At 50.1% G+C, this 11,863-nt stretch overlaps 1 protein-coding gene across 1 annotated transcript; it reads left to right on the top strand.

The window, feature by feature from the left end:
• Positions 1-161: 161 nt before the first annotated feature.
• NKRF (NFKB repressing factor) lies at positions 162-10,154 on the top strand. The gene is made up of 3 exons (XM_069015286.1): positions 162-444; positions 4,945-5,066; positions 7,130-10,154. Exons 1-3 carry the CDS (start codon positions 242-244, stop codon positions 9,115-9,117), a joined length of 2,313 nt encoding a protein of 770 aa, XP_068871387.1. The 5' UTR covers positions 162-241; the 3' UTR covers positions 9,118-10,154.
• The last annotated feature ends 1,709 nt before the right edge of the window (positions 10,155-11,863 follow it).

Raw genomic sequence — 11,863 nt, 5'->3', positions numbered from 1 at the left:
TGACGGGAGCGGAACCGGGGGCGGAACCGGCACCACGACGGCACCTGCGGGGCGGGGCCGCCAGGGAACGGGGCCGGGGGGAGGGCACCTGACGGGGAGGGGCTGAGGCCGGGCCGGGCCGGCTCTTTCCGGTGGCCCGCAGCGAGCCGCGGCCTGGTCCACACGTGGGGCCTGGTCCCGCCGTACGCTCCCGGTGGGTCCGCGCCCCCGGCGGGGTTCGGCCCCGCGGTCTTTGCCCGGCATGCCGCCGCCGGCAGAGCCGCAGCCGGAGGCGGTGCCCGAGCCGGTGTTGGAGCAGTGGCGGCAGTACAACGAGACCGACCGGCAATGGGCGCTGCGCCGCCGCTTCATCCTTCGCCACCTCCCCGCGTACCCCGGCGCCGCCATCGACCAGCTGCTGGCGCTCTCCGTGCTCTGGACCAACCACATCTTCATGGGCTGCAGGTGAGACCCGGGGGACACACGGGGCGGTGGGCGGTCTCTCGGCTCGCCGGGCTCGGCGCTCGCTGTCAGCCGGCGGTACCCCCCAGGACGGCGGGGGTCGGGGGACTCTGTGGGACGACCCGTGCTGCGGGCAAGAGTCAGGGTGGGAGTTTGAAGCCGGGACGGAAGCCCCCGCGGGGAGAAGGGACGCGGGTTCCTGTCGTGGCCGAATCTCGGCCCCAGATGCGTTTTAGAAAGTAGCTGTAGAAGAGCTGGGATGAAAGGGGCTGGTGCAAGAGAACTTCTGTCCCTGGCCAGTTTTGTTTGCTCGAATATGCCGGTGTTTGTATGTGGAGGGGAGCAAGCCATTGGAAAAGTTTATGTGTGTTTTGAAAGTAGTTCTTGATGTCCCGCCCCCAGGACTCGTTAAGCTTGTGGTGCTGTGCTATGTCATTTAAATGAGGAGAAAGTTCACCTAAGCACAAAGCAGCCTGTACAGTCTCCTGAACGCTCAGCTTTTCTGGGAGAAATAGGCGGGGAGAATGGAAGGGGTTTCCTTTCATCCAGCCATGCTGTCCATAGCCAGGTTGTGGAGATTTGCAGAAACGTTACCCACGTTCCACTGACACCTTTGATGGTGTGATTGTTTTTAAATGGACGGAAGGACAGAAGCAGTTGCTTAATGACCAAATTCTGCAAACTGTGTAGTGACAGAGGAAGTTGTGAGCATTGACAGCACACAGATGGACTTTCATTAATGTTCCATCCCGGAGCCTTGTGGCGAAATACTTTGTGTCGTCTCTACAGAGCAAAATTAATATCTTTAAATACGGATCTGCCTGTTTCCTTTTTTTGGGGGGGGGGGTTAGGTACTAAGCTGTTCTGCTCTGCAAGCACCAAAATTTGACATAGATTTAAAATCGTTTCCAATTCCAAAGCTTGAGCAATATGTTAAAATTGAGAATGTCTTCTTCATATACAGTCTGTGTGGTCCACCTTAACGTGTTTGTATGCTGTCTTAATGGGGGGCCTTCTTTGTGCCAGGGATTTTGAGAATGATGCAATAAGCAGTTACAGGGTGCTGGTAATAGAAGTGAACAACTGTGTGGGAAGGTTCCAAATCCCAAAAACTGATGCAGTTTAAGCCTGTCAGTGCACATACTTTCTGTGATGGACTCCTTCACCTGCAGCTCTCAGGAGAGATGAGATTTGGGCCGGATGCAGTCTAGAGCTATTATCAGTGAGGCTGTTTCCCCAGAGCCGGTGTGCCTGGCTGGAAGCACTGCACAGGAACACACTGTGCTGTTAAAACAATTTTAGCTTTACTTACAGTTGCCTAGGGAAGGAAGGGACCTGCAGTGTTCCCTGGAACTGCCTTTTGCTGTTTCTGAAGAGTTGTTGATTTATCAAGTGAATAGCTTCAAAGTTTGAGAGATTTTTGTTGTTTTCTCTTAAGTTTGCTGGCTGGTTTTTGGTTTGGGTTTGTGTTAGGGTTTTGTTTTCCTAACGCTCATTTCTTCCAGGTGAAGACAATCTGTTTGTCAGTGTAGCTCAGCTGGTTAGAGCAGAGTGCTGATAATGATAACGTTGTGGGTTCAGTCCCTGTATGGGCCATTCACTCAAGACTTGGACTCGATGATCCTTGTGGGTCCCTTCCAACTCAGACTATTCTGTGGTTCTGTGAAGAACAGATCAGAGGCTTTGCTATGAAATCTGACTGAGTGTTCTGCTGGGAGATGATGTGGAGAGTGTCCAGAAAACATGGTCTGTGAGGAAGGGGTTAAGTAAAAGGCTTTGTTTAGTTTAGTTGTGGATGAGAGAAGGTGCTCCTGTGCCCAGATCTGTTAAAGGTGGCTGAGAATGGGGGCAGTAGTGCAGGAAAGTATTATGCTCCAGAGCTACAGGGATCAGGGTACGGGATAACCTATTAAAGTCACAGCAGAGAGACTTCAGTTAGGTACTGGAGGCACTGGGTTCCTCTGGCCAGGTTAGACAAACACATGTTGGGACTGGTTGATCTCCTCCCCGCCCCCAGCAGAAATATGAGCCCCAAAGGTCTCCATCCTTTGTGAAGAACGACAGGTGTCAGATTTTACACTGTTCTTGCACCCTGCTGGAAAGGGACATTGTCCATCACAGGTAATGTCATCTTGTCCCTGTAAGCCAGAGAGAGGAACAGATTCCCACTCCTCTCTCCTTTGCAAGAGAATGAGGGTGTGTCTTGGTTTCAAAGACATGCTTCTGCCAAGGAAGGTGGGAACCTCCCTTGGAACAGAAAAATATGACCCCCTTCCCTCCGAATTATTATCATTTTGAAGTTAAGGGGCTTTCAGGCAAAGATATGGGAAAATGAGTAGCAGTTCTTTACTAGTATGTACATGTATAACAAGGCAAACCAACAACAGCCCCGGCAGCAACAACAAACAGAGCCAGAGCCCAGCGCCAGCCTCTCTCGGCCGCCGGCACCTTCCCCTCGGGTGCAGTTCCGCTCGCAGCCGGCAGGGGCGCTGGCGGCTCCCGGCCGGGCAGGGCGGGTGCGATGGCTCCCCCGCGCCTGCAGGGGGCGCTGTGCCGCGAGCTCGGTACCCTCAGGCGGTGATGGCGGCGGGCTGGATGGCGGAATGGGCTGCAGCAGGAACCTCGGAGCGGCGGCTGGGACGGCAGGGGCGGGCACCGCCCCCGGGGTGGCGAACAAAATGTAGCCAAAAACTCCGCAGCCTTGGCAGGAGCTGTGGGGCTTGGGTGGACACGGAGTGCTGGATTAGAGTGTAGCGAAAAAGACAAAGGTAGCGGCAGAAAACAGCTGGGCTGGGCAGCGGCAGCCGGGCTTCTCCGTAGCCGGGGAAACGCACCCTCCGGGAAGGAGGAGGCTGTCGAAGTCCCGTTTTTTTTTCCCCCGAGGAAATAAGGTCCCAGTTCAATGGCTGCTCTTACGAGCAAAGGCCCACCCACAGCAGGAGAAGCAGTACAGGGCTGGGCTCCGGCAGTGGCAGTGAATTCTCTCCGCAGTAAGCAACAGCTCGACCGTCCTCCGATGCAGAGAGCGAGAGGAGCTGACTCCAGCCTCTCACTGCCCAGCCAAAATCTCACGGTATCTGTGCCCTTCCCAAGAGAAAACCCCCCAGGTAAGAGAGTAGCCAGCAGCATACTTCCTCCACCTTGGCCCTTTCTTTTGTCTCTCTTAAGTACCGGTCCTTATTGTCTCTTAGCAACAGATGGGACAAAATTCCATGAGCAAAAGATAAAAAAGGAAAAATCCTAACTCCCAACAGGGTATCACCACTATTTCACCTCCTTTTGATCCCTCCTGGCGTTTTCTTCCCATTCCCGGTTTTACTGCCTCTGCTGAGGGCTGAGCTGTAATGGTGAAGCAGATACTGCAGTAGTCTGTGCTCAGTTCTCACCCAGGAATTTATACGGATCTGCTTTCTTCCTGGCCCTCTAAATCAGGAGCAGGAAGAGTCTTTCTTGAGTGGAGGTTGAGTAGATTTCCAGAGCCCTTGGAACAACAGTATTTAGAAGTTGGTACAAATTACTGCAGCCCTGGCTGTTGGGACAGTAGTGGGCTCCTGTCTGTGGGCGGTGCTCCGATGCCTTCTGACTTTGGAAGGTGAGCATACCATGGAACAAGTGCAGCATTGCTCTTCCTCCATTCTGAACCATGGTGTGAAACTGTCAGAGGCTGGTGTCAGGCTGTGTTTGTAGGCTCTCCTTGGATAGAAAGGTTTGGGTTGTTTCTTTGTTCAGCCTCGGCATACAAATGGTTCGAAAACATGTGACGGATCCCCAGAGCAATGGAAAACTGAGCTGGTGGGAGATGTAAGGCCGAGAGGGATGGGATGGGGCTGTGCCATGCATGTCCTGCCTATGTGGAACTGTGGGTGCTGCAGCAGGGTCAGGGTTTGCTCAGAGCTTGTCACAGCCACCTATCTTCTCTCATGGTTCAGGAACCTCAAACATTTTGGTTACAGCACCCAGGTAGAATTTAGTTTGGCTTTTTAAAGAGTGGTCAATGAAGACTGAATAGTGCCTTTGTTACCTGACATGGCAGTTGCGGTGTTGATGACGTGCAGGCTCTGGCTGCTGCCCCACACAGGACTCCAGTGCCAGTCTGAGCTCCTGTGTTTGGTTCATTGAAGCTGCTGCTCCTCCTTCACACCCCAGTGTTCATTAGTGCTCCTGGCAGCTCTGCCAAATACTGTATTTTGTCAGATATTTAAATTTCAGTTTAGAACACTGTCGGTGTGGTGGCTGCATGGTTTATTAGTTTATTCACAAGTGGGTTCATGCAGAGTCAGGTCAGCTGGTGCGCGGCCGTGTGGCCATGCCAGACCAGCTGTGGTGTGGGGACAGTGGTCAGTGCTGTGCTCTGCTCTAGCAGAATTAGAGGAGCATCTCCTTTGCACCAGCTGCTGTGTCTCAGGTAGCTTTAGTTCTTGTTTTTCATAACAAAAGCTTGCGTGTGCATGCGCGCTGTCCCGTGGGGCCGCTCTGAGGTGTTTTGCTGTTGAACCCACACAGATACGGCATGCAGGTCATGGAGAAGGTTCTCAAGATGGCTGAAGGCATCGACACTGGGGAAACGAGGTCATACGAGTTGGTCCCCAACAGGAAGCTAAAGAGATACCGCTCTCCATCGGACAGTGAGTATATCTGCCCGTGTCAGAGATAATGACCCCTTCCCTGTCTGGTGGGCATCACTGGGAGTGTGGGGACATCAGTGTGCCATGGGGCTGCCTCCAGGACAGCTGGCACAGCAGACTGGGGATAAGTGCCCATGGTGTGCTCTGTTGGACTGCAGAGCAGTTCCCCCTCCTCTGCCGTGTGCGTGATTCACTCAGAGTTCTATCTTTGCTTAAGAAAATACCATTTTTCATTTCAGTTATCAGGTAATTGGTTTCCCGTGGGGATGTTGTCTGGAATCGAATACCTGTCTGGCTTTGTCCACTGTGGTGAGGGATGATGTTCTGACCCAGGGAAGGATTGTACTTGTACATAGAGATATGGAGTTCAGCTCATTGACTTTGAGTTACAACCTGCTTGGAGCTTTGAGGGGGTGGGGAGCAGACATGATGTGTTGTGTTGGGTTTTTTTTTCCTCCCTGCTGGGCCTGGAAGAGTCCTGTATATGTCAGCCCACTCCCATGGTCTCAGGGATCAGTGTTCCAGCTGTAGCTTTTCCAGTGGAGGAAATGCAGCAGGCAGAGAGGGCTGGCAGTTCGATTGCTCCATCTGCTGGCTTCTCCATGGCACCTTCAGAGCTGCCTGCCCTCCCTCTGGAGAGGGGCAAGAATTGTGCCCGGGTGCGGGCAGGCCCCTGTGTCAGCCAGCATTGTGGCTGTGTGAGGCACAAACGGTCAGACAGCATGGGACTCCTCTGGGCTTGGATATAATCTCTAGCTCTGCCAAAGTTGCTTCCCTTACTTTGTTACCCAGGAATCTTTCTGTGCTTACGTGGGTCAGCTGCAAAAGTGAGGAGATACTGCTCTTGTCCCGTGTTTTGTCTGTCACAGGCAACAGCCCTGAGGGTTCTCTAGGGCTTGTTGCACAGACAGCATAGTGAGCTGTTCTGCTGGCAAGAGCCTTTAGGTGCTGCTGCAGTGCAGCCATCAAAATACAGAGGAAGAAATGCAAATCTTGCCGTAATTCATGAAAACTGATGGGCAAAGCATTTAATGCGCAAGAGCTTTGTCACCTGATTTCAGTACAAAGGAAGGGCTATTTATACTGTGTGCAGGTGGTGTTTTCACCTGCAGCGATCTGGGTGGTGATACCTGTGCTGTGGTGGTTGATGTCTAGACAGTTGTACTGCCTGACCTACAGCAGGGCCGCACATGTTGGCACTGGATTAAGCAGCAGTTCCTGGCACTGAGCTGGCCTTCTGCTCCTCCGATGAAATTACACACATGTACCACTGCAGCATGTTGGTGCTGAATTTTCCACAGAAGTCTTGTGTAACCATCTCTTGGATGTAACATATTTGCTTGTCAGCTGTTTGATTCTCCCTTTCTGCAGTAGGTGTGCACGTCAGGATAGTCTGTCTCATTTGCATTTCTTCTGGTGAAGAAACAAGAGGTCTATCAGTAATGGGGCCCCCAGTCACTGCAGCTGTCCCTTGAGGCTCAGGCAGATTTCTTCATGTTTGCTGCTGTTTAGCCCAAAGCAATTACACTGAGAGAAAATGTGCTTCTGTTAAGTCAGTAACAGCCCTGTGTGTTTTGGAAAGGAGGGTTCGGTATCACTGTATTCCACCTCACATGAGAAGACCTGAAGATATAGTAGTTTATCTGACATGATCCTGCAACCCTGCAGCAGAGTTAGAGCTGAGTCTCTAGTCCTGCTCTGGTGTTCTGTCTTGTTGGCCATAGTTTTATTTATTTTAGTAGATTTAAAGGGATTAACTTCAGAAATGACCAGGTGGGTCAGTGGGCAATGCTGTAAGGCAGCATCATGTAACTAAATATGTAGAGATTTTTGTGTGGTAGTTGTGAAGGTGGAAATACCACTGTAGTGACCTACACAAGAGTGACTGGTTGTCTTTGATGAATTGTGAATGTCTTTTGGAAGGAAACCTTTTGGGTTTTGACTAAGGAGTGCAAATCCTATGTTCGGAGCCTGCAGGCTTCTCTTAAAGATCACTTTCTGAAAAGACTGTCTCCCTGTCATAGCCCATATTGGTAATTGTGTGATTTTCTTCCATCTCATAGGTCCAGAGCCAGAAGAGATTCCTGAGCCACCCAAAAAGGTAGTCCCCAGGTTCCGAGTGCGACCACGCTTTGAGCCCATACACTTTGTCACCAGCGCTGAGAAGGATGGCAAGAAGGACAGTTCTCTGGATAACCAAACGCAGGAGGTGAACCAGGAGGCAAATACAAACAGCATGGCACAGCCAGCTGAAAACTGTACAAATTCTTTTGTGAATGCACGAGAGGTGGATCCCCAGCTCTCCAGCACAGCTGGGCTTGGCTTTGCAGGCCCAGCAGCCACAGTCAAGAAGGCTGTGAATAGTGTGGACTCTACCACAAGCAGCGCCTTGCAGGTTTCTGTTTCCCCTTCAACTGCCCCGTCTGCATCAGAGACTTTCCCTCCATCAGCAATAATGCTGAAGCAGAGCTTTATGGAGAAACTGTCAGCAGCTGTCTGGAAAAATCTTACTAATCCAGATGCAAACACTGGGACAGATAAAATTAACTTCACGTATCTTTTGACACGTTCAATTCAGGCATGCAAGACAAACCCTGAATATATTTATGTTCCTCTGAAAGAGATCGCCCCTGCTGACCTCCCCAAGAGCAAGAAGCTCCTGACAGATGGCTTTGCTTGTGAGGTGCGATGTCAGAATGTCTACCTGGCCACCGGCTATGCCGGCAGCAAAAACGGATCCCGGGATCGAGCTGCAGAGCAGGCAGTGAAGCTGCTGAAGAAATCCGTGGAAGTTCGAGTTGTTCAGCGGAAGTTCAAGCACACCTACCACGAGGACCTGGTGGTTTGTGAGGCAGGTGTGTGTCGCCCAGATTTCCCTCCTGCTCTCAAACCTCATGAGGAGTTCGTAGTTGCCAACAGGGACTGTGTCCCGATGCAGCCTGGTACTGAATCCATAAAAGGTTCTACAAATACCAACAAACACTGGACTAGTTTTGTCCTCACAGAGAATGCCAGCGATGCAATAGGAATACTTAACAATTCTGCCTCATATAACAAAATGTCTGTTGAATACAAATATGAATTAATGCCCAACCGCTCGTGGCGTTGTCAGGTGTTTCTCCAAGATCACTGCCTGGCCGAGGGATTTGGCACAAAAAAGACCAGCAAGCATGCAGCAGCTGAGGAGGCACTGAAAATCCTGCAGAAGATGCAGTCAAATATAGCATCCCTCAAAGTGACCCAGGTGCAGAAAGTGGGCTGCTCGTCACGGGGCTCTGGGAGGAAGAAGGACCTGAAGGACCTGGTGATCTATGAGAACTCCAGTAACCCGGTGTGTACCCTGAACGACACTGCCCAGTTCAACAAGATGACGGTGGAGTATGTCTTTGAGAGGATGACAGGCATGCGATGGAAATGCAAGGTGATGCTTGAAGATGAATTCATTGCAGAAGCAGTTGGAGTGAAGAAATCTGTCAAGCATGAGGCAGCAGAGGAAGCTGTGAAAATCCTCAAAAAAACTCAGCCAACTGTAGTTAATAACCTGAAGAAAGGCACCGTCGAAGACGTCATCTCCAGAAATGAGATTCGGGGTCGATCAGCAGAAGAGGCTTTCAAACAGAAGATCAAAGAAGACAACATTGGGAACCAGATTTTAAGAAAGATGGGCTGGACAGGTGGTGGCCTAGGGAAAGATGGTGAAGGAATTAGGGAGCCTATTTCAGTAAAGGAGCAGTTCAAAAGGGAAGGACTTGGGCTTGATGTAGAAAGGGTGAACAGAATCGCTAAGAGAGATATTGAAGAGATCATTCGAAACTATGCACGCTCAGACAGTCACATTGACTTGACTTTCTCTAGAGAACTGACCATGGACGAGCGGAAGCAGATACATCAAATTGCTCAAAAATATGGTCTTAAAAGTAAATCCCATGGGCAAGGACACAACAGATACTTGGTGGTGAGCAGGAAGCGGCGCAAGGAAGATCTGTTAGACCAGCTGAAGCAGGAAGGCCAGGTTGGGCATTATGAGCTTATCATGCCCCAAGCAAACTGAGGTGAGGTGTCCCCCTTTGACCAGAGACTGAGTTTTCTGGGCACTCAACTAAAGAAAGAGATGCTGCATTTTTCTTGTGGGTAATAATGACATTAAAGTCTTTTACTTTGGCAATATAATTTCTAAAACGTTGTTAGGTGTTTAGGACCGACCGAGTTCTGTTCAAGAGCATTAGCACAACGCAAAAACAGAAGTGCTGTTACTGTGTCTTTGATATTACTTGTTCCTTCACATTTTAATAGTTTTGTAATAGCAAACACATATGTCCAATGAGAAGGAATTTGACATCATTTAAAATTATAGGTCCCTTATTCTTCTTGAGCAAAGAAGGAAAAAAAAAACCTTTAAAAAAATTAACAAGCAAAGAAAATGCAGTCTGGGGGCATAAACCTGTATGTAAAATTGGTATTAATGACTACAAAAATAAAGTTTTATTTCTGGAAAAAAAAAAGGTTTTGTCACACTTTGTATAAAAAAAAGTGTGAAAACTTGATTATTGTTGAGAAATACATATATTGAGGTCTTGTCTTTGCTGTGTGTGTATGTACAGTATGTAAACCTTAATCAGTTTAGTGGTAGTTTTATTCATAGATTTCTACCTTGCGTCTCCCATTCTGAGAATCACTGAAGTCACGTTCATCGCCAGCGAATGGGACTGAGAGAATTCCAGCATGCTTCTACCTTGGAGAATGGTTGACATGTGGAAATAACCATGGTGAAGTGTGAAATATAAAAACTGGAGGTAAATGCAGAGCCCACGCTCAAAGATGCTCATGTAGCTTGTGGGGACTGTTATATAACTTATTTTTTTACTTGGAATACCAGCTCTTTAATCCTGAACAAAACTGCATCTGTGCCTGGTTATTTCTCCGCTCCATTTCTGTACCGGTGCTTGTGTCTGGTGAGGGCGATTCTCAGGAAACTCCTGGCCTTGCTCTGACCATGTGTGTGTGGAAGCTCTCCAGGGCTGGCTTATGCCACTGGGAGGCCGGAGTGTTTCCCTCCTTTAGAGGGAAGCAGCCTCTGACCTCCATCTGCGCTGCTTCACTGGCAGGATTACAGGACACAGTGCTCTGTGAGCCTTGGAGAACACTCACTTCATGCTTGGGAAGCTTAAAGCATAGGAATTGACCTTGGAGGAACCAGGAGTGAAGCATTCCTAGAGCTGCTGGTAATTCTGTCAGCAGAGGGGTCTGAGATGCTTCTGTACGATTAAGCCAGTCCTAAGGCAGTGTTTTTGTCTGGTCTCCTGTTGTAGTTTCTCAGCCATCACCTTCAGTTTTCTGCTGCTTACATTTGCCTCTCCCTCTCTTTATACCTTCCTGTATCTTTTTTCCCACATCTTGTTCCGTTTTGTTTTTAAATGCTCTCAGCACTGAGGTGAGGATGCTTAACCTCAGAATGTCCCGGTGATGAGCAGTTAGAGGGATTTTCATCCCTGCAGGGTGATGAAGCGGAGAGGCTGCCCTGGCAGGAGAGACTCACTCAGGAAGAGAGCAAGCATCCTCTCTGCCTGGCTGCAGCACAGCTTCTGCCTGCTTGGACTGCTGAATAACAACTTGCTGCTGCTGTGGCAGTTAATTCTGAAAGTAGGTTTTTTTCCATTTTGTTTGGGGTTGGGTTTTGTGCATTTCTTCTCTCTGTGTCTGAATTCTGCTCTCAGGAACACTGGGCTCTAGCAGATGGTGCTGTAGGAGTGGAAGAAGCCTGGTACTTTCTAGGCAAAGAAGTGAAGCTCCTCCTTCCTAACTTGGGTATGCAGCAGGTTGTTAGAGCTTGGTGATGCCAAGGAAAGCAGTAAGAGCACCACTGGTATTCGAGATTAAAAATGGCTCTTTTGGGAGAGGTGGGGCCTAGCTGTAGTCACTGTACTGCAGCAGGGGCAGCTGGCCCGGGCAGTCTCTGCAGGATGTCGCCTTTCCTGTCCTGGCTCAGGGCTGCGGCCCCTCTGCTGTCACGGTGCCTGCTCAGGACCTGGTGCAGGGCTCTGGGTTTGGCTGCCGGGGCCTCATGCAGGAGCAGAGAACGGCAGCGGCGCTGCCCCGAGGGAGGCTGCAGAGCCTCAGCCTTCAGGAGAGGCACCATAGGGGCTATGATGGAGTCAGCGGATAAAGGCCTTGCCTGAGCAAGGTGTGACGGTGGAATTCTTTTGCACCTTGGTGCTGCTCCTTTCTGGCTGCCTTAAGAGTCTAATCCATTGGTTTGGGTTTTTTTAACTAGTGAAACAAACACAAGAATAGTGGGACTGCTACAAGGGCCTCTGTGGCCTTAAGAGGAACTTGGCCCCCTCAGAAAGGGTTGCGCCTGCAGCAGGCATTACCGCTGCTCCATGTAAGGCACAAGGCTGTTCAAGGGTACAAGCTGTTGTCACTGCAGGTACAAATCTGCATTACATTTTTTGAAAGAGCCCATGGACTTGTAATTGTGGAGTTCAGCAGCAGAACCAGCTTTTGTTATCTGCCACTCATCATAAATCCTGTTCTCCACCTGCTAAGACAGGAGGAAAGTAAATGTGATTCCTGTATCAACTGAGCTCACCAAGTTGCTGTAGCTAGCTCAGAATCACATGCTCCTTTTTATCACAGCCCAGTCCACACCCTGATCGTCTGCAGGTGCAGCCAGCCCTGTCTCACCTCGTCCTGGCTCTAGAGTCGAATTTATCATCCTGCACTACCCCCAGCACACCTCTCCCCCAAATGCTGCCCATAGCAGAAGGAGTGCACAGTGCTGGAGCTTGACCCCCACA

This window comes from Aphelocoma coerulescens, chromosome 4A (assembly GCF_041296385.1).
Source record: "Aphelocoma coerulescens isolate FSJ_1873_10779 chromosome 4A, UR_Acoe_1.0, whole genome shotgun sequence".
NCBI classification, from domain to species: Eukaryota; Metazoa; Chordata; class Aves; order Passeriformes; family Corvidae; genus Aphelocoma; species Aphelocoma coerulescens.
Note: the sequence above shows the minus strand (reverse complement) of the source record. Positions and strands in the feature narration are given on the sequence as shown.